A 25,450-nucleotide genomic window follows, 5' to 3' on the forward strand; every position below is an offset into this window, starting at 1 on the left:
TTGTTTCCAGTTAGGGGACATTCTTTCACACAGTGTGATCGGAACTTTGGGCTCGTTCGGTCTCATATAAAAAAGAAAGAGGTCATTGGAACTGCAAAACCATGGCTTCAAGCTATGGTTCAAGCTCGGCAGAAACCCAGCCCCTTTACTGTAATAATGGATCGAAATCTGATCAAAAGTTGGGACGAGAGCCTTGAACCTTTTTTTTTAAACATTCAAAAGACTTCAAAACATCTGAAGTTCACTATCATGAAATATGTAATGATCAAATACAAATGTGATGGAACTGTATTGTGTTCTCCCAATTTCATCCCTACCTACTCGCCTTTCAAGTTCATGAAAAATGTTAATAAAGCAACATTAGCACAAGTTCAACCAACAACAGTGCTATTTCCTCAAGTGTCACAAGCTAAAATGGTTGATGTTAGAAGTCTGATGAAGTACTTGACCGCTGAGGACCAAAACTGGCTGGAAAGTTTGCTTGAAGAGAACGCTGAGGCCTAACTAGACCTAACAAAACATCCTTTCTATGATTTAGGTATGTAATTTTGTAATAAAGTTTGTTCTTTTAAAACTTGTGTTTTGTTTCCAAACATGATAACTGGTTGCTGGAAAAAGGGCACATAACATGTCTTACAACTTTTATTTTTTACTAAAAGTACTTTTCAGTAATCACCATAGTAATATCACTAACATATAAAGAATGAAATGTCCCACCAAAAAATATTCATCACAGGTGTTTCTTTAATTATAACTAAATATAAATTACAACTCTTAACTTTGAGAGCTCATTCCCGAAAGTACACTTTTACTCTATGTGCCCTTTGTCCGGCAAGGTCCTCAATTTAGCAAAGAACCCTTTTTTTGTTTTCGGAACTCAACACAATAAATTTATTTCCAAGATATTTTTTTTATTTATTTTTAATATCAGTTCTACAAGCAAGGGCGCCGATCCTGGAGGGTCGGGGGGACCGGGCTTCTCAATGCTCGTGTGGGCCCCATGATTTTTTTATTGTCATATGCATTTTTTTTATGAACATACAATATTTGGCATAATTTGAGTTCAATTTGTCTTAAAATCCTCATATATGCCTTCTTGAGTTGATTTTGAGTTTAACGTCCCGTTCAGCAGCGAGGCTATATGAGACGTGGACCTACTGATTAACGTGGAATCCGAACCACATGAGCTCCCGCCGGGAGTCGAACCCGGACCTCCCACGCCAAAGGCGCGTACGCTAACCGCTTAGCCACGAAGGAGCTCTATATGCCTTCTTATACCCTTGTCTAAAACCCTCAGACTGTTGTCTGCAACCACACACACATCTGAATGCCCTGCTCCCTAAAGTTACAGAGAAATCGGGGCCCTTGTCTACAAGTAGTCTACCCTTCGACTACGACACTTCGTCGCAAGTTAACTGATACGTATTTAAACAATGCAATAAACGTAAAAACAAGGGAAAAAGAGGCAAAATAAATTATAGATCAGAACATTGACCTACTGTAGTCACGAGAAATCAAAACATTCACCTTTGAAGAAAATAGTCTTCGGAATGGGGAGCACTTTTTGACAATTTTCTTTCTCTGGCAGATTTTTTACAAAAATAAAATAAAATAAAAATATGTTTAAAACAAGTCTTAATAACACAGTGTTTAAAACAAAATGTTTAAAACGTATACAAAATTTGTTTTAAACAAAATCAATTGTTTAAAACAAGTTTTAGGGGAAGGTTGTCTGGTATCGGACATCGGGTGGTATCGGACAAAAGCAGTTTTCATTATTTTCCGCTTAAGGCGGCACCTGTCAAGCATACAGTGAGTTGATCAGAATGAGCTAGCCACGCCCACGCCATAGTGGATTTGTCCGATGAACGGTATTATATATTATTGCTATCACAACATTTATTAGGATGTATATATTATAATTCAGGCGTATAGTTCCATTCGTGTTGTTACAAGCCGGTAGATAGCCATTCATACGTTGTAAGTCGTTCGGCTGTTATCGGACAAAGTGGAGTCGGGTGGTATCGGACATTACACTGTAAACAAACCTGACGTTTTTTTAATGGTTTCTGGCTTTCTCAGAAACCATGAGGAAAGTACGTGGCAATTGGGATGAAGAAAATATGAAGTTGGTCATGAACAAAGTTATTTCCAAAGAAATACGTGTGGCCAATTCTAGATATGGTGTTCTTAAGAGTACATTAGGAGATCGTATCAAAAACTGTTGGAAGGGAAAGAGGCAACAGCTAAATCTTGCTGCTCGAATAACAAAGACACGTTTAATATAACGTTTGATAGTGAACAAAATGAAATATTATACAATCATGTAAAGGCTTTGAATATTCAACTAATACCACTAAGCAAACCAGAATTTTAAAAACTAACTTACAAACTTGCTGAAGAACTGAACATCATAATCTGCGAGGAGTCTTTTGATGAGATTGGATATAGTGCAAAACATGTAAAGACTGGGTCCATGAGTAATATTCCAATGTTGAAGACAGACTGTTTTATTACTGTCATTTGTGTCAGAATAAAACAACGATTCTTGATGAGACTAAGAAGTTTAAGATCTATTTTTTACTTTTATTTTTAGGTGTATTTTTAAGGCTATTGAAATTGTATTTGGTGTGTAAGAACTCCTGTAAGTAAACAGCTAGCAATTGTAATTTGTTCCGTTATTAAATTATGTCAAAACACCAATTATCAATAGTTTTATGTTTGTCTGATACCACCCTCCATTTTTAAGAACATTAATTTGTGTTACCTTTGATTTTCTACAAAAATATACCCAGACAGAAATTTTAACTTGCTGCAAGTTGCCACAAACTTGCTGTCGCAAGGTCAATTAGCTTGCCGCAAGCTATATTATGCAAGCCAATTAGCTTGCTGCAAGCTAGTTAGTTACATCTGGGCAAGGCTTGGTGCAAGCTTGTCTTCACAAGTTAAACACAAGTCAAATTATCTCAAACGCAAGCCAATTATAAGCGTATTCTCATCAATGGCAAGCTTTAATAAGCTTATTGCAAGCGAAACACACGCCAAACAAGTTATATGGAAGCTTGCAGAAGCGAATTTAGATAAAACAGTATAAAATCAATTAATTTAACCGTGTGACTAAATCTATGCTACAATATATTGTCCCCTCAACTTCCCAATTATTGAAGCAAATAATGCACAACTGTGAAAACACCCAAGTCTCCGATCCGCTTCTGCAAAACATCAAAATTAGCATAATTGTTATGTTTTAGTTGTGACAAGCAACGCGCCGTTGCTTCTTACAAATATCTAATATGTTGCTATATTAGCCGCGAGTACTTGAAATTTCTACCTTTTTATATAAAAACGCAGAAAAATGTTTATACTTTAAACACAGCGTTCAGATAAAGTTTATACTGTAAGTTAAACTTGAAGTTTATATTAAAATATCTCCAACAGTTCTTTGTCCTTTATTCAAGCTGAATGCTAACAAGACGCTAACAACGCGAACACTAGCTTGTCGCCGAAAGTTAAGAGGTCAGCGTCACGTGGTTTTTGAGAACAGCTGAAAATCGAACGCGCGCTGGCTTTTTACTTCAATCTAAAGAAAAGCGTCTCGCAAGTTAAGCGTGGGTTGCCCGCACTACAGCTTGCGCTAAGCAGAAATAAGCTTTTGTATATAAGCCAAAGCGAAATAAAATCAAATAAAAGCGGCAGGCAAGCTTGCGGCAAGCAAACATGCTGTCTGGGTAGATTATTAGTTTTTACCTGTCAAGTCACCTTTAACATGTTATGTATAAGATATCAAGGTATCATTTTGTGCATTAAGTAATTGGATATAGCTTTTTTTCAACCTGACAGACTAAAGAAAGCTAAGGTGTCCGATACCAGACGACTTACCCCTAATCATTTGTTTTAAACAAAACAATCCTGTTTACTACTCACATCGTTTTTCATTTGAACCTAGTTTAAAATGATGTCGTATTTGCCACTAAAATATAGGATACTGGGATAATGTTATATTCTTTACTTGAAGCCCCTCCCCATAGAAGTACGTACTATTTTATCGTAACGAGTGTATTGTATAATGCAACTTTCTGTTCCAGAGCGGGAGGCAATAACGAGAAAGGTCTAGGTTACATTATGGGAGCATTTCCAATCATAAGATACAGACGAGACGTTGTGTTCGGGAAATTAGAAATGCTGGGTGAGTAACTGGAATAAATTAAAAATATATATTAGAAATATTAATAAACTAATACTTGTAGAAAATGACAGAATATATTTGTCTCGATGTCCTATAAAATGAAAACAAATTCTAAAGATCTAAACGGGAACATTCATGAGTCCTAAAAAGCTTGAAAAAGGTTATCGCAAAGAAATTTTTAGTGCTTCAAACTTAAATAACTTCTTAAAAATGAAAGAACATTTTAAATTACATTAAAAAAGTTCTCAGGGAGTTGATCTAGTAAACAGTAATAAAGTTAGCATGATATTTCTGCCAGAGTTGTTTAGCTTCCGAGCTTTCTGCTTTGATTTGTGAGAAATCTGTACTATTTTACTTTATGATAGATTACAGATTTTATACAGATTTACACTATAGAACTTATATTTCATTATAATTTTATAGTGCTTTTCATATTTTGTATATATATATATATAAAATTAAAAAAGATAATCATTCAATTGTTGAGTTCGGAAAACCGATCATCTCCATCAAAGCTACTTTGAGATAAGTGACAAACAAAACTAAATTAGTCAATATCCATCTGACATATAGGGCTGTTTTCATTTTCGGACAGTAGAACTGACATTTTTCTACTTTTCAACCCTACTACAATATTGTATATCTATTTTGTAATTTCTTCTATTTTTATATCTTGATTTTGGGCAACGGTGCATAAAAGTACACCATCTGTCGTGCAGAAGAAGAAGAAGAAGAAGAAAAGAATATATATGTTGTTGATTCTAAATAGAAAAAAATAAGATTTAATCTCAATAGTTAAAGTATATGTTGGTTTTATAGGTGTAATCTGCATTTATAGTTATCAAAACAACAGATAGTTAATTGTTTAAAACGTTGCTATGACAATCGAAAAAGAAAAGTATAGTTAATGAAGTTTTGGAGAATAAAGGTAATAGTGATATAATTTGTTGTGCCTGATTTAATGTGATTAGATCATTTTGACATTTTTTAAAATTTACACGGACTGTGGGCTAGAATGTAACGTAAAATATATGTATAATATAAATGAATCATTACATTTTAAATGGTGGTTCCCAATATACGTTACATTTATAGATGGTGTTTCCGCTCGGGACGTTACATTTTAGATGGTGGTTTACCGACCAGGACATTGAGATTAAATGAAGTGTAGTAAAGCAGTCTCAGCGTAGTGATCAACACGGAGTATTCTTTACTCAGAAGTGGGAAAACAATTATCGAAACATAAAAATGAGTGTTTCTGGAAATGAAAATATGCATGAAGGTGGTGGTGATGTAGAGCTAGTAGGTACGAATTCATCAACGAACGTGGCTGATCTTATAAGACAGCTTGGTCAGCAAATATCGCAGCTACAAAAAATAATGGATACTCAGCTAGATCAAATGTCCCACCAAATATCGCAGCAACAGCAAAGAATCGATACCCAGCTAGAGCAAATGTCTTATCAAATAACTCAATCCATAACACATCAACTTACGCAACAAATGGACTCTAAATTTGAACACTAAATGAGTGATGAATGAAATGGTGGAATGAAGAAAGTGGGAGGAAACGGGAGAACCCCGAGAAAATCCACGCATGCGGTGTTTGTCCACCACAAAGTTCACTTGGCGTGGGCTGGGATCGAACCCGGGACCCCAAGCACCAGAGGTGAGCAATATACCACTGAGCCACCGCGGCCCCTAGAAAAATTCGAGGAAGAGTCTGATTTAGTGGGAATAGACAGATCTAAATTGTTGAAAATTCTGCCTCATATTTTATTACCACCTTGTTCCGTATGGTTCAAAGCAATCCGAAGCAATTTACGTAATTATCTAAATTTTAAAAATGCTTTACTTTCTAATTTCGAGAACGATTTTTTGTTGGCAAATCGAGACGTCTTGGTTCGAAACAGACCGTTTTATTCCAAAATTGATAAGAATCTAACTGATTTTGTGATATCCGTATATAGTGAATTGAAGTTGATTAATCTATACCAACAGAAATCAAGAATAATTGCATCAATCCGAATCTTGTTACCTTTCAAGTTGCAACAAATGTTGATTTCTACACAATACTTTAATTTCAATTACCTGATTATGATAGTGCAAAATTTTGAAAGTCAATCTAGGTTGCAAGCTAATAGTAATCGAAATCAAGCATATGCTAATCGTAATCAAGTTAGTTATGTACCTGTTCGCAACACCAATGTCAGAGAAGAAAGAGATCTTAATGCGTAATAGAATTGAAACAGATTTTACCAGTAATGGAGTCAAACCTAATTACAGAGGAAATAGGAATAGTAACTATACAGCATTCAGAAATCAGACAAACAGTACACATAATTTTCCTCGAAATAGGTTTTGTAACCATTTCATAGATGGCAGAAGGTATTAAAATAGAAGTCAAAGATCTGGAGGAACACCTAATATACAGAACTTTACACAAGATTGTAGTGTGCAATGTAACTTTATCGAATCCTTTGGCAGTATAACTTAAGCTAATGTTTGGCGTCTGACAAAACATATTCAATTGGTTTTTGTTTATTTTCACTTTGAATACAATTATAATTTCATTCGTCATTCGTGCTTTGTTTGAATTCTATGCAAATAATAAAAATGATGGATACTAGATTTCAGTACGCTGTGATATGAATACGAATATCGTTTACTAAAAATTATGATAGATATGCTCTAATAAATAAAACATGTTATACGGTATTCTAACCCACATAAACTTTGCTGATTCTTAATACAATATTTTTTTATTTGTATTGTTCCTGATAATTATATTGATCAAATTTTGTTTTATTTCACTTTGAATATTGTTATAATTTCTTTGTAATTCGTACTTCTTCTGAATTCTATGCTATTTATATCTATGCATCGATACGAATATTGTTTATCAAAACTATGTTAATTGTGCCCAAATGGAAGAAATAAGTTATATAATATGTCAACCTATACTGAGTTGATTTGTTAATGAGCTTCGATAATATTGATTTGAAGAATCTATTTTAGGACCTAAATAATTAATAAATTGATCATATTTTTTGAATTAGTCCTCTTCGTCGATAATTTTATACAATTAAAATTGAATTAATTGTTAAATGAATATAAGAATGAGATAAAATGAAATTAATATATATATATATATATATATATATATATATATATATATATATATATATATATATATATATATATATATACGAGGGCTATTCGAAAAGTAATGTAACCTTAATGTAAAATTATGTAACGGTCTAGGATTCTTTCTTAAATTGTAACCAAGTCCTCGTCTGGAGCCATTTATACAACGATATTGTATATCTATTTTGTAATTTCTTCCATTTTCCTATCTTGATTTTGGGCAACGGCGCATAAAAGTACATAATCTGTCGTGTAGAAGAAGAAGAAAAAAGAATACATATGTTGTTGATTCTAAATAGAAAAAAATAAGATTTAATCTCAATAGTTAAAGTATATGTTGGTTTTATATGTGTAATCTGCATTTATAGTTATCATAACAGCAGATAGTTACTTGTTTAAAACGTTGCTATGACAACTGAAAAAGAAAAGTATAATTAATGAGGTTTCGGAGAATAAAGGTAATAGTGATATAATTTGTTGTGCCTGATTTAATGTGATTGGTTCATTTTGACATTTTTTAAAATTTACATGGACTGTGGGTTAGAATTTAACGTAAAATATATGCATAATATAAATGAATCATTACATTTTAAATGGTGGTTCCCAATATACGTTACAACCCTATATGTCAGATACCCTATATGTTAGATATATATTGATTAATTTAGTTTTGTTTGTCACTCTTCTCAAATTAGCTTCGATGCAGATGACCGGTTCTCACACTGAACGATTCAATTTGTATAGTGCTTCATTGGAATAGGTACTTTTCTGGAACTGATTGACTTCAACATCCGATTTTAGTAGCATACTGATTCCATAAAATTTTCGGTATTGAGCTGCTATTACGATGCAGTTAGAAGTTCTCTTTATTTAAGCTGAATTAACTTTGGCGTTGCGTGAATCTATATTTTGTAAATAATATATACCCAATACATTTAAACAACCCAATTTCTTCTGCTTCTGGGATACCACTATTGTCTTGGATAGGTCAAGAAATTCTCCAAGAAGAACCTTTTTACTCTAAACCTTCGGTGGAAGCACATTTAAGGACACGGAGTAGGAATTCATGAGTTTAGTGCAAGAGTGATGTACCAGAGGATCCGAACATTTGTCACTGTAGGATAATCACCTACACGTCATACGTAATATTGAACATTTATCGGAAATACTTTCACTGTATACTTTGACTTTACATTTAGCAAAAACGTAAATGGTTACGGTACTTTTGTTTCTGTCCTTTACATTTGCTGTCATAAATAACTTTCTGTTCTTATTTCTAGTGTCGTTTGGTGGTATAGCTGGTCTATTTGTAGGAGGAAGTCTTCTCACATTGGTTGAAATACTTCACTTCTTAACGCTAAAACCATTATTCTTATTCGTTCGTATGGCGATACAACGATGTATAAGGGAACATTCTTTCGGATCAAAATCAGAAACTATCAAAATGTATCACTCGAATTCTCGAACAGCAGACAGACATCCTACGCCATCTGTTGAGAAGGCGTTATCAACTACAGAGACATCTAAATTTAAGTCCATCAACTAACTCTTACTTTGCCTGGAGGGAGGAACTTCGAACGCAAATTGGAAGCCAACATGTAACTTCAAGTAATTTGTTTCATCAATATTGAACTTCTTCTTCTTCTTCTTCTTCTTCTTCTTCTTCTTCTTATTATTATTATTATTATTATTATTATTATTATTATTATTATTATTATTATTATTATTATTATTATTATTATATTTCTAGTCTCATGTACCGAAGAAACTGCATAATAATAATACAATATATAAGGACCCATGGATGAATAGAGACCTTAAATCATTAATAAATAAGAAAACAAAATATTTTGTAAAGGCCAAACAATCAAATAATATAATATGGTATCAGAAGTACTCCGATTTAAGAAAGTAGGTCAAAAAGAAATACCTAGAGGCTAGAAAGTTTTACTTTTTAGCCTTTGAAAGCAGTATTTGTAAAGACAGTTTGTACTTCTGAAGAACATTGAAACAACCACATAACAAACAAATACCAAAACAGATAAAATATAATAATACATCAGTGTGAGAAATTTTAGACATAGCAGAATGTTTTAAAGTTGTATTTCATAATTCTTTTAATTCTGGATCAGTGGCGTAGGGAAGGGGGGGGCCCGGAGGGCCCCCCCAAAGAGGTCCGACAATGTACTTTGGTACTTTGATGTTTGCAATGTTTTATATATTTTTATGTTTATATATTTTTTTGTTTGTAATTTTTCTATATGTACCTATAACAGCACTTGCCCCCCCCCCCCCAAACACACATCCTGGCTACGCTACTGTTCTGAATCCAACCAAAATAAAAAAAATGTAAGGTTATGCAACTGACAGAATATAATCAAGGGTAAAAGTGAGGGGGAGCGCGGAGGGACGTCGTCCCTCACTTCCAGAAAATAGCGTCAAATTTAGTAATTATATGTAACACATCGCCAAAGACTGGAGTGTTTCCTTCAAAATGGAAGCAAATATATGTTTTGCCAATATACAAATCTGGCAATGGACATGGTGTTAAAAATTATAGGCCCATTAGTTTAGTTAGTGCACTCTCTAAGATTTTTGAATTAATTGCACACAAACATTTATTTTTTAATGTAAAGAACATTTTAATTAGAGATGCAAAAAAGCCGGCTTTTTTGAATCGATGGTTTTTTTCACATAAAAAGCCGGCTTTTTTGGAAAAAAACCGAGAATTTTGGAAATTTTGGTTTTTTTCATTTTCATGATTTTTCTATCCAAATAGCTTTCTTATAGTATATTCTATAGTTAGATAAGATTTCCACGACCTGAATGCCATATTTAGCTCTGTAATTCACCATCAAGATGGATGGAGCACATATTTTACGAATTAAAGATAACATGAAGAATGTAGTATTTGAGGGCAATTTTACAGGTTATTTAACTTTATTTTAACTTTTGAGTTATCGACATTTTTTTCCTTCTCTAGATCATTTTAGTTTGTCATCCGTGTTTTATTTCTAAGAGCTTCTAGCACGAAAGTTAAACCTACGTTTTTCTATATATCCGTCAAAGCATACGTTCTTCAATATGTCCGTCAAACCGTATTTCCACATTTCTGTTATACTGTAGTTGTGCAATGATTTAGCAATAATTTTCCAGATACAACCTTGAATACCAATTTATACAAATAATCAATAGCGGATTTAGAAAAGTACTTTGGGAGGGGTTTCTCTGATTGTTTCGTTTTCTAAAAAGTCCTAATTTTATTTGGGAGGTGCTTGAAGTTTATATGAGTACTGTACAGGCATAACTAATATTTCGTTTCGTTTATATGTTTAGCAATAATCTTCCGGATACAACCTTGAAGATCATTTTATACTGAGAATCAGTGGCGAATTTAAAAAAGTGTTTTGGGAGGGGTTTTCTTACTACTAATGTTTAGTTTTTCTAAATATTCGTAATTTTTATTTGACGGGAGCTTAAAGTTTATGAGAAAAGGCATACCTAATATATATTTCGTTCGTTTTAGACGTTCCACAACTTTGGAGAACAGGCTTCAGTCCGAAAGACCGATCCTCTAACCTTCGCAAAACCGTCACTGCTGGTAATTAGTAATAATAACGATTTAAAAACAATAAGAAAGGAAGTCGGCCAACTCCTACACTCCTAGTCGGCCAGTACACGCACTATTTCTACATTCTCAGATGGAATGAAGGAAGGCTTTGTCAGAATGGTCGAATGCTGGGTTGAATCCCGGACTTCCCGATAGAAGCGCAAAAGCCAACCACTCAGTCACGTTTGTTGTGCAGTTGTATTTAGCTTAACTTAAATATATTCCGTAGTCTTTTTTTTTTGTTCCGTAATGATATGTTGAATCCCTCTTGTTAAAAATTCAGAAAACTTGAGGACTGGGTAAACCGTGATGGTGATCAAGGGCGCCCATGTTGTGGTTTCCAAGGAGGGGAAGTATAAGCGACGTTTCAAAAATAGTTTCAAATTTTGCTGTAACTAATGTAAAAATCCTATTGGATTTTCAATATTCTGAAGTACATTTTCCTCTAGGGGGGGCAAGCGCCCCCTTAACCCCCCTGATGGGCGCCCTTGATGGTGGTTATAAAAAACTTGACTGTAGAATTTCAAGAATATACAGAACCATGTGCAGCCTTTAATTGTATCATACAAATCTAAGTATTTCTCTTATGTTTTATTTTAATTTTATTTTGTTTCAAAAAGAGGGTATGGAATATTTTGAAGTAAAAATACTACATACAATTTTGCTAGTTATTTGTGTATTTTTTGAAAGAAGTTTTTACTCTTAGGGTTGGCTCGTTTACACCAGCTGTTTTTTTTTAAAAATAACTGGTTTAAACTAAAAAAAATAAAAGAACAAAAATGCGAATCGTGTGAACTTCATAGTGACGTTTCACATGTCAAACCATCTGCATTAGTCTTATTTCCTTTTCACCTTTTAATCAAGGTGTCCCATGTTCAATTCTCGGTCGAACCACAACCCTTTTTTCATGTGTAAACCAAGTACTCTTTCGGATGTCACTTTAAGCGAAAGTCTTCTCCTTGATAACCTCGGTATTACGTAAGGATGTTAAGCCTAAACATACAAAACGAAACCAAATTATATATTTCTGCATGCCTGTTGTTTTATAAAGAAGCGAAGGTTGCTAAAATATATTGATTAAAATTGGTAAAATTTATCGATTGCCTACTTAGCTTCCAACATTAGCTTGGATTCGACTTTCAATGATACCTACATACTAAATTTGTAATTTAATACCTCAGTTTTAGAAAAATAAACACACTGCTGAACAAGACTGCACTTATTTAATATAAAAACACATTTACACGTGACGTTTCGATCTTCTATCCAAGATCCTCATCAGATGTACACTCACGTCTGATGAGGATCTTGGATAGAAGATCGAAACGTCAGGTGTAAATGTGTTTTTATATTAAATAAGTGCAGTCTTGTTCAGCAGTGTGTTTATTTTTCTGATTTTATTCGCAAGACGTTGACTATGATTGTGTGTCACTCAGTTTTAGCGTACTGATTATAATACGTTGACCTTTAAATTTTACATGCAAATTAAATTTTACAGGATTTTCCCGTTATTGTTTTACATTTAAAAGAATGACGGGATTTGCCCGATGGCTAGGGCGGGAGTTTCTCAATTTAAGAAATTTACTGACCGGACTTCTTTAAGCTTATGGGACCTCTTCCAGCATAACCCCGTTGTTGAATAATAACACCAAGGCGAAACAAACTTATTTCTGTGAATATGTAATACAAATACATAAAGCAAAATATCTAAATCAAAAAACCTGGTTTAAACCCCAAAAAAGCCTGGTTTAAACTGCCCCCCCAAAACGGGTTTTTGGCATTTTCAGAAACAACCATGGTTCTTGCCAACTCTGCTTACTTTTGTATATAGGAGGTTAAAATGTGTTTATTATATACATTGGTTAATCCTTTGGAATTCATAATGTAAAAATGTTGAAGTAAAATTGTTTAAAATATCTTTTCGAAATTCATGGTTTACTTTCGAGGTTTTATATTATTATCGGCATCAACCACTAATTAAATGACTTTCTGTGTTATAGAGAAGCGAAACAAAGTCTGCTTTATCGATTTAAAGCAGAATTTTGAAAAAAGCCCAAAATTTCCCAAGCAAAAAAGCAAAGCAGAAAAAACCGAGTTTTTTTTCCCAAAAGAGCCGTTTTTTTTCCGAGCCCTTGCATCTCTAATTTTAAGTGATACACAACATGGTTTTTATAAAGAGAGATCGATTGCAACCAATCTTATCCATTTTACAGATATTACGCACTTTGCACTAAAAAGTAATTTACAGGTTGATGTTATCGATATGTATGAAGGATTTTGTCTCTGATAGTACCAATCTATTATTGACGTAAGACAATTTGAATATGTGTGATATAGAGGAGCGCAGGAAGGAGTCATGGGAAGGAGGCAGCAAAATATTGACCATGGCAGTGACACTCGGGTACACCTTCTAGGTTACGAAATATGTGCGTGATTAGTCCCAAATCGGAAGATTATTTTGGCGCACAACACTTAAAGCATTTCACAAGTTGAAGACGGTGTTTGGCCATATACTTTAAGCAATAGCCTTTTTAGTTCTACAGACACATTGTAAATTGAAGTATGTACTTACCATATGATGGTATAACCTTTTTTCTACCAGTAACGCATGCCCTGAAACAATTCTACATGTGATATTCAAAGTTCAGTTTGAGCCAGCTTGAGATAAATGTTTCTCGAATGCCTTATGGACTTCAATATACTGAGAAAATTGACAATCTTTCAAAATATGGTACTGATGATGAATACCAAGAGGCTGAAAGTATTTCTGGGCTACATGTACTTTCTCGTTAGCTATGCACACAAGAAATCTGTTACTGACGTGATTGAATAACTTTGTGGCAATAGTATATAGTGAAGCTGGTACTGCACTACAGGAAGTGCTTGAACTTGCATGATATCTGTGTGGATAGGATAAGTAGAAACATTTTGTACTTTCAGCCCAACAATATTTCACTAGCATGTGTTACACCAAAACTTTCAATACATACTGAAAAACCCACACATTGTCTATCTTAATACTTATGATCTCGAATAGCTATTACACATAGAAAAAAGAACTAATGATAATACATATCAGACTTTATAGACAAACTTCTTGGCTATGTTGAGTAAAATCCATTTATTCATCATGACCACATTCTCTTCAAAGACGTTTTATAGGTATGCGTGGGATACCTTGATAACAGATTATATGTATTTCGATTTCGTATAATTAACTGTTATTCAAACATAGAATCTAGCAATAGTTAAGAGGATATTGACTATTCAATTCTGTTTTAACGTATTTCTTTTCAGCAGATTGTCAAATATCCGTCTTACAAAAGGAATAGTTTTATATTTTAAAGTTCTCTGCCAGTCCTTGAAGGAATATTCACGTAATACAGCTGTTGATGGAGTTCGGTATATCGGACAATTGTCACTTGTGTGGCCGCTGAGGTAAGAAATTAATTCTTACTTTGTAGGAATTCTATTCATTTTTGAAAGAACAACGCTCTCGTTTCTAGTGAATTTCATTAGCTCATGTTCCTTATCAACATGTTAATCAAAAAAGTAACAAATAATTCTGAATAATCAACACTCCTGATGATCAATTTAAAAATATACAATCCCACTTACTTCGTTAGTTGTTATTTCGAGCTGTTTCCATGTGTAACTTCGTACACAAATCATTTTCCTAATTGTGAAGTAATCAATATTTCCGATATAAATTTCATAACTAAATCGATTTGTGTTTGATAAATAATAATAAAAAACAGTAAGACATCCTTATTGGTTTACTATTCCTTAAAAAAATGCTTCGAGAGGATTTGAAACCCAAGAGACAGACACTAATTACATAAAAGCTCACATTATGTTGATTACAAGTATACATAAACTGCTGTATAGCACGTTCTATAGAAGATTTTTTCTTTCTTCCTCTCGCATATTTGCTATATCAATGTGTATAATATAAGTATGTATTATATTATGTTAAATAACCCACATAGGTTCCATCCTTTCCACACAAACCCATTATATAACCACTTACTGTCAAAGGTCAAAACCTGCAAGAACAGTATCATCCCAGAGATTTTCCTTCTTAATACTGTCCAGTATTATTGCCTTCGTAGTACGAGTAGTACGCCGAGTGCAGCTGTCGACAGAATTTCTCGAGTTGTCTTGAAGTGGAACTCTTATCCAACAATCAAATTGTCTAGAATCAACTGCTAATTCTTCAGTGACAAAATCGAAAGATTCTAAACGGCTAAATTGTTAGAATTTGGTCAGATTGGAAGTTGTTCTATCGGACACTGCGTTGAGAGTACATTGACAACTTACCGAAAACAGTACAATACTGCAGCTAGAGTTTATCCATTGCCTGAACGATTTAAGAAGAATATAACCGCATTGAGGAGCATGACCATAAGGACTTCGAAGCCGACAACTTGCATCATCTATCTTCTAGAATAGCTGAAATATCAGGTAGTCTAGAAAGTATTGCATCTAGAAAGTAAGCAGTTATGACATCATGACTTAAACATCCGTCACTAAATAGTGTTAATTCATTTTGAGAAAGCTGGCAAGGTAAAGAATCTTGATGTATGGGTGGCACATGATCTTATTCAATCGAATTTCTATTTAGGAATCTCTACTGAAACGTAAAGAAATCGAACCGTTTCTGAAACGGATAACCTACAAGAAAAATGTGCGGAAAAGATCGTGGTCGAAACGAGGAGAAACTCCACAGTTTATAACAAAGTTCACATTGAAGGTCATGCTCTACATTTGGTGGATTGGGAGGGCATCATGCATCACGATACATCATGCCGGACAGAACAATAGACTCAGACCTGCACTGTCGATAATTAGCGTGTGTGCACCTAGCAATTCAAAAGAAACTACCGGAACTGGTCAGTAGAAAGAGTGCTATACCACGCTGATAACATCAGACCGCTTGCATATTTAACAATCTATCGGAAATGGAGATAACTTTGTTCGTAGGTTTTAATGCATTCACCGTATAGCCCGGACATGTCAATATCAGATTATTATTTGTTTTGGTCTCTGCAGAGCTCCCTAAATAGTGTCATTTTCAAAATGGATCAGTGAAAACCACGTGTCACAAATTTTTGACCAGAAAACAGAACTTCTGTGATGATGGGGGTTATGGTGCTGGATGGGGTTGCTGGAAAAATGGCGGAAAGTCATTGGCCAAAATGGTACACATGTTATTTGGTAATGTCAGTTTCAATAAATGCGTTCTAAATTATGACCTTCAAAGTCTCAATACATTTTAGACAGCCTGATACACAAACCTTTGTAACTATCTAATCTTCTTTCTCTTCTTTTCACTTTGTCTATTTTTCTAAAGAAATTGCTTCTTCATGTCAACATCTCCTTCTTTATTGCAGCTGAGAGCTCAGTTACTATACACTGGGTCTGAAACAATCTCCAGTACCCCTATCAGAGTTATATTCTGTCCACAGGCGGTGCAGACTTCCTGAGAAATCCACCTTCGAAAAGCACCTTTAAATAATATAAGGATTACAGGGTGGATTTAATATGAATAGATTGATTGGAGGTATTGTCCCGTTTCAACACCAACCTTACATAAGACAGTGCAATTATTGTTTTTATTGTCGTATACAGTTGCAATCCTATTTCTCCTTCTATTTCTATAAAGGTAACCAAGAAAGTTCTGTCGCATTTTCAGCCACCACCTTCGAACATCGATATGCCACCCAAGACGTACCTGGATGATCAAAAGTAATCCCCATCAGCATCGACGACCTTCTGCCAATGTTCTGGAAGGCCATGGATTCCATCGCGGTAGCACTTGGTGGGTCGTGAAGTGAAGAATGTATCAAGTGCATTTTACACCTCTATTAGGGATTTGAACTGCCGTCCTCGAAGGTCATTGTCCGAGGAATGAAACAGGTGATAATAGAACAGCAATGTTCGGGAGTATGGCGGATGCAATAGTGTTTCCCGTCCATGGTGTAGAATGGTGTCCCGGGTCATCCTAGTCACGTGGGGCTTAGAGTTCTCCTGTAAGAAGAGGACCTCTTTGCGATTTAGAAGTGCTGGCTCCAGAGTTTTGAGTTTTTTGAAGACGGCTCAACTGCTGACAGTACACAGTTGCATTGATGCTCTTATCATCTGGTAGCAGTTCCCAATGCACGATGCCGCAAGCAGTCCACCAAACACACAAGAGGATCTTCTTCTAGTGCAGTTCTAGTTTCGGCTGTTTTGGAACAGGTTCATGGGATGCTACCAATGACGACGGCGCCGTGAAGCTTCGTACAGAACTCACTTCTCATTACATATCAACACCCTATCCAAAAATGGCTTCTTCCTCAGATAAGACAGTAAAGAAACACAGGTGTCTGCTCGTGTTGCCTTCTGGCCCGGTGTAAAATTATGTGGGACCAATCGACCCAACTTGTAGTACTTTCCAACTAGATGGAGGAGCTGCCGAATCGTTTCTCCACTCACAGTGAATTGTAGTCCCAGTTCTTCACACGTCTGGTCACTGTTCGCGTCAATTAGTGTCTGAAGATCTTAATTTTGTCCATGTGTTGGTCTTCCAACACGCAATGCGTCTTCGAGTGTTTCGTCACCTCCTTAAACTTGTTAATCCACCACTGCACTGTCCGCGTAGTCATGACACTCTCACCGAAGGCCTTGCATATCTTCCGCTCCGCTGCAGTGGCATTTGACCCCAGTTTGAACTCGTACAGTATACATGCTCTTATGACGTTCTGTGGAGATCTTATTTTCACTCTGCTCCACGCAAGTTCATGGTGCAACTGAACTGCCCAACCGGGTAGCATGTTGGATATACCCACACCAACAACTGACCTTCACCTTATCTCCATTCGCATTCAACTCACGGTCTGAGGGCCAATTGAACACATACCTATACAAAAAGCGACAGAACTTTCTTAGTTATCTTTATATTTAACATTTTATAACTCCTTCAAAATAATATTTCATTTAACATAGTATCCCAGAGTTTCGATCAACTTATGGTAGCAAGATCTACCTCGAAGAGTATTGCCTTAAGCCATTAAGTTGACATTAAGTTATACTGTGTGTTATGACTGATCGACTTCGTCGAAAGTGCTGTAAATAGTTTGGCAGTAAAGCTTCACGGCAGTAAAGATTTATCTACATGGTGTTCCATAAAAATGTACTCACACTAATTGGCTATTACATACATATTTAATTTTGAATAAGATATTCATTGACATATTTATAGATCTAATAAAATACATTAACAAAATGTAACATTATGGATAGATTAGTCTTTTTCGCAAATCGTTTATACATTTTGTATCAAAATAAAAAGTATGTGAGTGATAGTCAATAAAGACTGAGCATATTTTTATGAGATACCCATTATGGTTATAGTTGATGCGCTGTCAACTATTCCTAATTCCATTTTATTCTCAAGTTAAATTGGTATTCGCTCTACGTCACTAAACACCTGCATCGGAATCGGAATCGGTCTTGCAAGCCTACTTTGTAACGAGAGTTAGATTTCTGGATTTGTCTATGAGGTGGATGCGTTTGTTAGGATCGATCCCCTTGAACAGTAGATTTGTTAAGGTTAGAATTTTGGGTTGGTTGGGAAAGGTTACTAATTGTTGATTGAACATAATTAGTGATAGGATTTACCAGAATGTTGTTACTAATTCTTTTCTATAATAGAATAATTTTCTTTTAGTTTCCCACAATGTTATTAAATGTTTGATTTGGCATAAAAGATCGGACACTCTGTTTAAAGATGCAGTATTATACAGTACTGCCATTAAGTCTTGTCATCAAGTATGTACCAGGTATGTTCTCTGGAGTATATGTTTGAGTTTTATTCTTTGGTGGCTAAAACTTGACAATTTGAGATTATTGAGCAGCGAAGATATACTGTATGAGAGCGAATTTACAACTTAACATAGAATCCGAACTACATGGGCTCCCATCGGGAATTCCTCCTCTAAAGATGCACATAATAACCACATAGTCATCAGGGAGCTCTGGTAGGATGCAAGTTCACATAGTACCTTTTAACTATAATTTGCTGGAAATAGTCTGAGATTATCCTGCAATTCTCTTTTCCTTCTTCATTCTAGTCTATAGTAAATTACTTCTAAATCGGAGAGACAAGATATAAATTTGTCTAATGTGAGTATGGTGTTACGTGTCGTAACTTTATATATATATATAAAAAGAAATGAGAGAAGTATTAGAAATGCGCCTTAGTTCACTTTTGTTAAAGAGGTTAATCAGCTCCGCCAAGTGGTTGGTTGACGAACTATACCAACAGGTATGTGAAATACGTATGTGTAAGGCCGCTTCATACTGAAGTTGTTGATAGCAAGGGTAATATATATCTAGTGTAGAATTGGATACTAAGCGAAATCTAAATTGCTACTACGAGTTTGAGCAGATTTTGTAATGGAGTTGTGTTATTACGCTCTTCTTGTTAATCGAAATTGGATTATAACATTGATATAAAGTTGTGCTACGAATTTTATTAATACTGAATAGGAGGATTATTGAAAAATTTAATAGAATTTCTGTGACTCTGTGGACGTTTAAATGGAAGGCGGTAAGTCTCATTAGAAGCATATGTTTGTGGTGGATTGAGACTCCATTGTTCAAGATTTGTTAAGTTATTGTACATTCGTTGCTTTATTTAATTTCTATAAAGATATATTTGTTTATAAGAGCTCATCATTTAACCTGAATGGAGAACATAGTGATATATTCGAAGTTTTCACAATCCGATATTTTGTGGCAAGTAAGTAATTTTCCGAGTGAAAGAAATCTTTATGTTATATTATCTCTGGAATATTCTGATGAAGTTAGTGAACTATTATTTGTTTCTCTCTGCTTCAGTTTCACAATTTAATCAAACAAAACGTGGGGTGATTTCTCGACTGGGGTCGCCTTACCCTATGCGACTGTCCATGCTTACTTCGGTAAGGTCACATGAGCACAGCATAACAATGAGTAAGCAAATACAAAACCCGTAATGTAGATAAGCCATAAAATTACGAACAGCTATTACTGTTTTATAATGGCTGTAAAAATAAAAATTAAAAGTCTGCAAAGTCTCGAAAAGAAACATGCTTCAAATATCTTTATCCTGTCAGAAGGATATTAAACGTGAGGAAAATCTCTGCAAAAGCTAATGGAAAATTTCGGATAAGCTTCTGCCATGTGGTAATAAAATGAGAAGGATTAAAAAGGGTAAAAAAAAACTTGGAGAGCTTCCGAGAAATTCCGGAAAAAACAGTTACTAACATCGGGAAAACTAAGGAAGAAGTCCTGAAAAACTCTAGCAAAACTTCCACCAACTCGGAAGAATCTGACATGAGTATTGTGTGTTGCCAACCTTGAGTATGTCTTGAAAAATTTGGCAAATGCATTACGATGTTGTTACAAGTTAGAAGATCGGGAAAAACTCAAGAAAAATAATGGAAAAGATCGAAGATGTCCCTGGAAGGCCTTTGTAAGAAAAGTAATGACACTAGGCGGTAGAAAAATACATGGGAAACTCCAGCAAAACAGCTACTAATACACAAAGAAAAATCCTTTCTCCGGACAGCGGTATATTGTACAAATATACGGTATCCTCTTGCTTACTATAGAAATCAGTACGGAGCATACGTTATTCGTATGCTACATAGGCACTGCCCTTAGATGTTACATCATGGCGTTGCAGGATGTCTGACATCTAACAGTTTTCCGTATATCGCATACATATACTTATGTTAGCTTAGTCAGCTCTATGTTATATACGCCCATTTATATGTGAGATCATTACCGCCTACGTTGTTTCATACAGAAAGTACGTATAGATGGAACACTTATACAGGAAGTATTATAAAAGATGCGTTTTCAGTTATACGTCTGCTGTACGTTAAGTCCAAAAACTACAGGAATTACGCATGTAACCTATCTTTTTAAGTACGCCACTTACAATTTTTTTTCTCAGTGTACCTCTACTATAGAAAGGCTGTATTCACTGTTTTGGCTGCATATTTCTATACTTCACTTTGAACACATTTCCTTGTTACTGCTCAAATTAACAATACTTGTCAAAAGAAACAATTGCTATTTTCCTTCTGAACTTTCACGATGTTGTCGTTAGTCTTCTGACAGTAGCAGCAATAGCAGGACAATTAACAATGTTACTGTCTTCTAGAATCGAGGCCCTAATCGAAGTTTTAAAATAATCATCATGTCTCTAGTGCCACACAATCATAGTCAACGTCTTGCGAATAAAATCAGAAAAATAAACACACTGCTGAACAAGACTGCACTTATTTAATATAAAAACACATTTACACGTGACGTTTCGATCTTCTAGCCAAGATCCTCATCAGAGTGTACGTCTGATGAGGATCTTGGCTAGAAGATCGAAACGTCACGTGTAAATGTGTTTTTATATTAAATAAGTGCAGTCTTGTTCAGCAGTGTGTCTCTAGTGCACGTAGCACCCTGCGAACGGGTTAGTGAATTCTACAACTATGACTCGAACTCGGTTGGATGGATTGAATTCTCACTGGGATGGCTTGAATTCTCGCAAGTAAGCGAGTATTGAATTTACTTTCTTCTTGGAAACAATTTTATTGAGAAGCTACGCGGTTCTTCAATCTCATCTGACTAAGCTATTTTAGACTTAATTTTGTGTCTCTTTTATTATCAAAATAAAAATGAATTGCTAGATACTTATACAAAATTACAATAAAATCGTTCATTGACATCTGTTTTCAGAGGTGTCTGATTTTGTTTGAGGATATCTTATTTTTCTCTTAATTTTGACCAAGTAATACTTTATTAACAGTGTAGAGATTTAAATACGTATTTATGTGATCTACCTTCAGTTTTGCACAAAATCAATCTATATTTTCAATCATGATATGCTAGTTTTAAAACATAATTTTATAGAAGTCTTACAGCTTTTTTCTTTGCGAATCTTATCGTTTGTTTCATGTGAAATATTTTAAGTGAAATGATTGTCTCTAATTTTAGAATTTTCTGGACTCTGATTTGGATAGCATCAACAGGAGCTTCTATTTACATATCTTTGTCCATGTTTCATATGTACTACCACAGCTCTATTGCTTATGAAATGGAAACAGATTTTATATCTTGGAACTCTACAAAGGCTCCTGCCACAACAATTTGCTTCGATAAAACAGATAACCTGTAAGTGTAACTTTATTTTCTTGTTTGATTAGGGAGTAAAGCACATTTTCATCAAATGCGACATTAAGGTTTTCGCGGTGTTTGGTACTGTAATGCCGTAAACACATAGTTTATTATCTCAATTAGTAGAATAAAATCAAAACCAAACCTGAACTGAAATAATACTGACAGTGTGCAGTTGCAGTTTAAGAAATGTTGTGTAGCCTAATCTACTTAAATATACAGTAGGAAGTCGAAAATCCGAACTAATTAGGACCACAGGTAGTCCAGATTGTCAAATTGTTCGGATTTTCGAAAATGACCAAGAAAATGCCATTTAGGCTTAAATATACTGTACAGTATGCTCTTTTATCGATGCAGTGGTCATACAGTACATACAGTAATTACAATACCGTAGGTAAGGCTACTTACATTTAATATTTCTGAAGAACCTGCTCGTATACTAAATTACACTGTTCTTGTAATTCACACTTAAAATTTAACTTGTATAGGCCTAAGAGAAAATTAAAATATGTATGACAAACAATTACATATGAATAAGCTTCTGTAAAAACACTGACTTCACACAAAGAAAATTGAATTAGTGTACTGTCACTAGCTTCTAGGGACTGCGTTCGGATTTTTGACGTTCGGAGTATCAACGTCTTACTGTATATTTAATACATTTGATACATAAAATAATGTTACATTAAAAACTTTTGGTTACTTGGTACAGTTTCACCTAATGCCATCTATCATACTACCAGCATTAAAGCTATAAAATTAATTACAATAGTCCTTCACTTATTGCCGAGAAGCAGCACAAATAATATTTTGTAAAAAATCACAAGATGAAAGTTCAAAATGTCTCAAATATGCTTCGTACACTTCGTTGAAATGGAGAGCACAGTGGCTGAATGATAGACTGCTTAACACTGGAGCAATTGGTCCTTGGTTTGATGGTAAGCCATGTGAGTTTGTGGTAGATGTAATCGTATCTATTAATCTCCGTGTCGCCCATGCATCTCTTTTGAAGAACCGTCGAACGTTAAATGTCTTGTTTGAGTTTTTATAATATTGAAATATGATCTTGAACAACCTTTTCATCACCTAACAGTTTCTACTGTGTCATCAACCTACGAGTAAATTCACTATAGTTTTGTCTCTTCATATTGCGAAGGAAACAGCTGAACAGTTATTATTATTATTATTATTATTATTATTATTATTATTATTATTATTATTATTATTATAGACGTAAAGCGTCATATTATTAAAAAAATATATGAGTGAAACATTTGTGCACAACATATAAATGAAAGAGAATTGAGTTTAATGCGTAATTTATACTCATTGCTTCTATATTGAACTAGCTGAAATATCAATTCTTCTCATTAAATAATAAGGTTTGATAAAAATAAAACTGGGACCTTGAATATCGATAATCTCTTACCTGAGTTGATGTTCGTGAGAATAGCCAATTAGGATTTACTCTTATATTTTAAATTGTAACGAAACTACTTAAATTTCAAAATTTAAGAAAAATTATCCTTAACCAAAAAGTTTTTTTTTTTTAAAAAAAAAGATAGTTGTTTAGTTTCAAGCTAAAATTAGGCTAATTCTTACACGAAACATCTCTCTCTCTCTCTTTGGAAAAAAACAAAATTCATAATTATATTAAGACATAAACCGCCTTATGCAGAATCGTTTTGACGGATGATTAGCGTCATATTAAAGGCCTGACTACTGCAGGAAACATATGTTAGTGGAACTCTTTATTGTGGCATTAATCACGCGTCAGAACGACTCTGCATAAGGCCCAAACTGTTTATTTAAACCAAGTCAATAGCCTATAGAATAAGCACAAGAGTGCATTTACTTGAATGTAATTCTTTCAGCAAATCAAGTTCATTGTTCTGTGCAGTACTAATTTCAGTGAATGCATATACAACCTTCATGTCTTCAATATTTGTTTTTGTTTCTTTAACTATCCATCGGATAATATAGTGGAGAGCTCCCGTCCAATTCCGCTGATCTTCAGAAACATTATCCGGTCCTTTCCTTCCCTAAAGGTACTTCGATGAATATGCCACTATTCTATGAAGAAATTAAATTTAAGTTGAGTTGATTTTAGTTCAGCATTCCTTTCAGCAGCGAGGCTATGTGAGACGTGGACCTACTGATTAATGTGGAATCCGAACCACATGAGCTCCCGCGGGGAATCGAACCCGGGTCTCCCACGCCAAAAGCGCGTACGCTAACCGCTTAGCCAGGAGGGAGCTCGAAATGAAATTTAGTCTCTCCAGAATTTCTTCGGCTTAATTTGGAGGAGAAAACTAGTCTAGCTGAGAAAGGCATCAAATTACAAGTTTCTTCTTTCGCTGTTATATAATCCACATCTCTTTGTACCAAAATCCAAATTTTCTGACATTGAAGATTGTAAATTTAAATCCTCAAATGCGAATACTTACATTGGTCATTGTGAAAGTTCCTAAATCCATTTGATGAGTGAACAAAAACTAAGTTACCACTCAGTTAATAAATAGTACAAGTGTTCGTTGCCGTGACTTTTCTTTAGTCCTGAGCTAAGGGTATTGAGCTTCTAATTCTTTGTCACGCCAATCAATCGGCTTTATTGGACGACCACAATTTGTTACGCCGTCGTAACGCTCTACCTTGAAAGTTTTCTGTTCGAAGAATCGTGCTGAGTAATGCAATCTTGTTAAGTTTATATTTATCATGACTTTGTGTTTCCAAGAGCGAAATTCAGGTTCTGTTAGAAAATAACTAATTAAAGGATTTCTATTCCCGGATTAATTTAAGGAAAGAAAAATAATCAAAGGTTGAGTAGAAATTAAGATTTAAAATGATTTCTGGAGCTCGTACTAGAATTTCAGATAGTTTTCCTTGTCAATTTGTTTTTATTTCTAATTGTTTACTTTCTAAAAAAAGGAAAATTACAAATTATAATAATTCAGAATTTCTGGGAATCATAATTTATTTTGAGTTTCATTTTACGATATTGTAGAAATTGCTCCCTTTCCCGCTTCGGAAGCGGATTATTAAAATTGTTCTCTTTGTTTCTTTTAGAAGTGGCGTTTTCAAGATCACTAAAACAAATATTCATTTTATTAATTTAAAAGTTTGTACATCAAATTTCAAACATTCAGTTTAATCGTATATCCATATTAGACATTTTCCAGAGTCGGATATTGAGATTTTAGTAACTACCCCATTTTCACCCTTTAAGAGCTGAATTTCAGAAAATGCTGTTAGAAAAATGCATAAACCTTGTCAGAAAAGGAAGTATTTGCATATAAAATTGT

The 25,450-nt window shown here is 34.5% G+C and overlaps 1 protein-coding gene across 1 annotated transcript in view; it reads left to right on the top strand.

Moving 5' to 3' along the window:
* Window positions 1–6,371: 6,371 nt before the first annotated feature.
* Window positions 6,372–25,450, top strand: part of LOC145668663 (sodium channel protein Nach-like) — a 61,823-nt gene continuing 42,744 nt past the window's right edge. The window contains exons 1-3 of the mRNA XM_081736759.1: window positions 6,372–6,574; window positions 14,241–14,381; window positions 21,969–22,145. Coding sequence (XP_081592885.1) covers window positions 6,372–6,574; window positions 14,241–14,381; window positions 21,969–22,145 — 521 coding nt within the window. The remainder of the gene's footprint in view (window positions 6,575–14,240; window positions 14,382–21,968; window positions 22,146–25,450) is intronic.

This window comes from Thermobia domestica, chromosome 1 (genome assembly GCF_964235325.1).
Source record: "Thermobia domestica chromosome 1, izTheDome1.hap1.1, whole genome shotgun sequence".
Lineage (NCBI taxonomy): Eukaryota > Metazoa > Arthropoda > Insecta > Zygentoma > Lepismatidae > Thermobia > Thermobia domestica.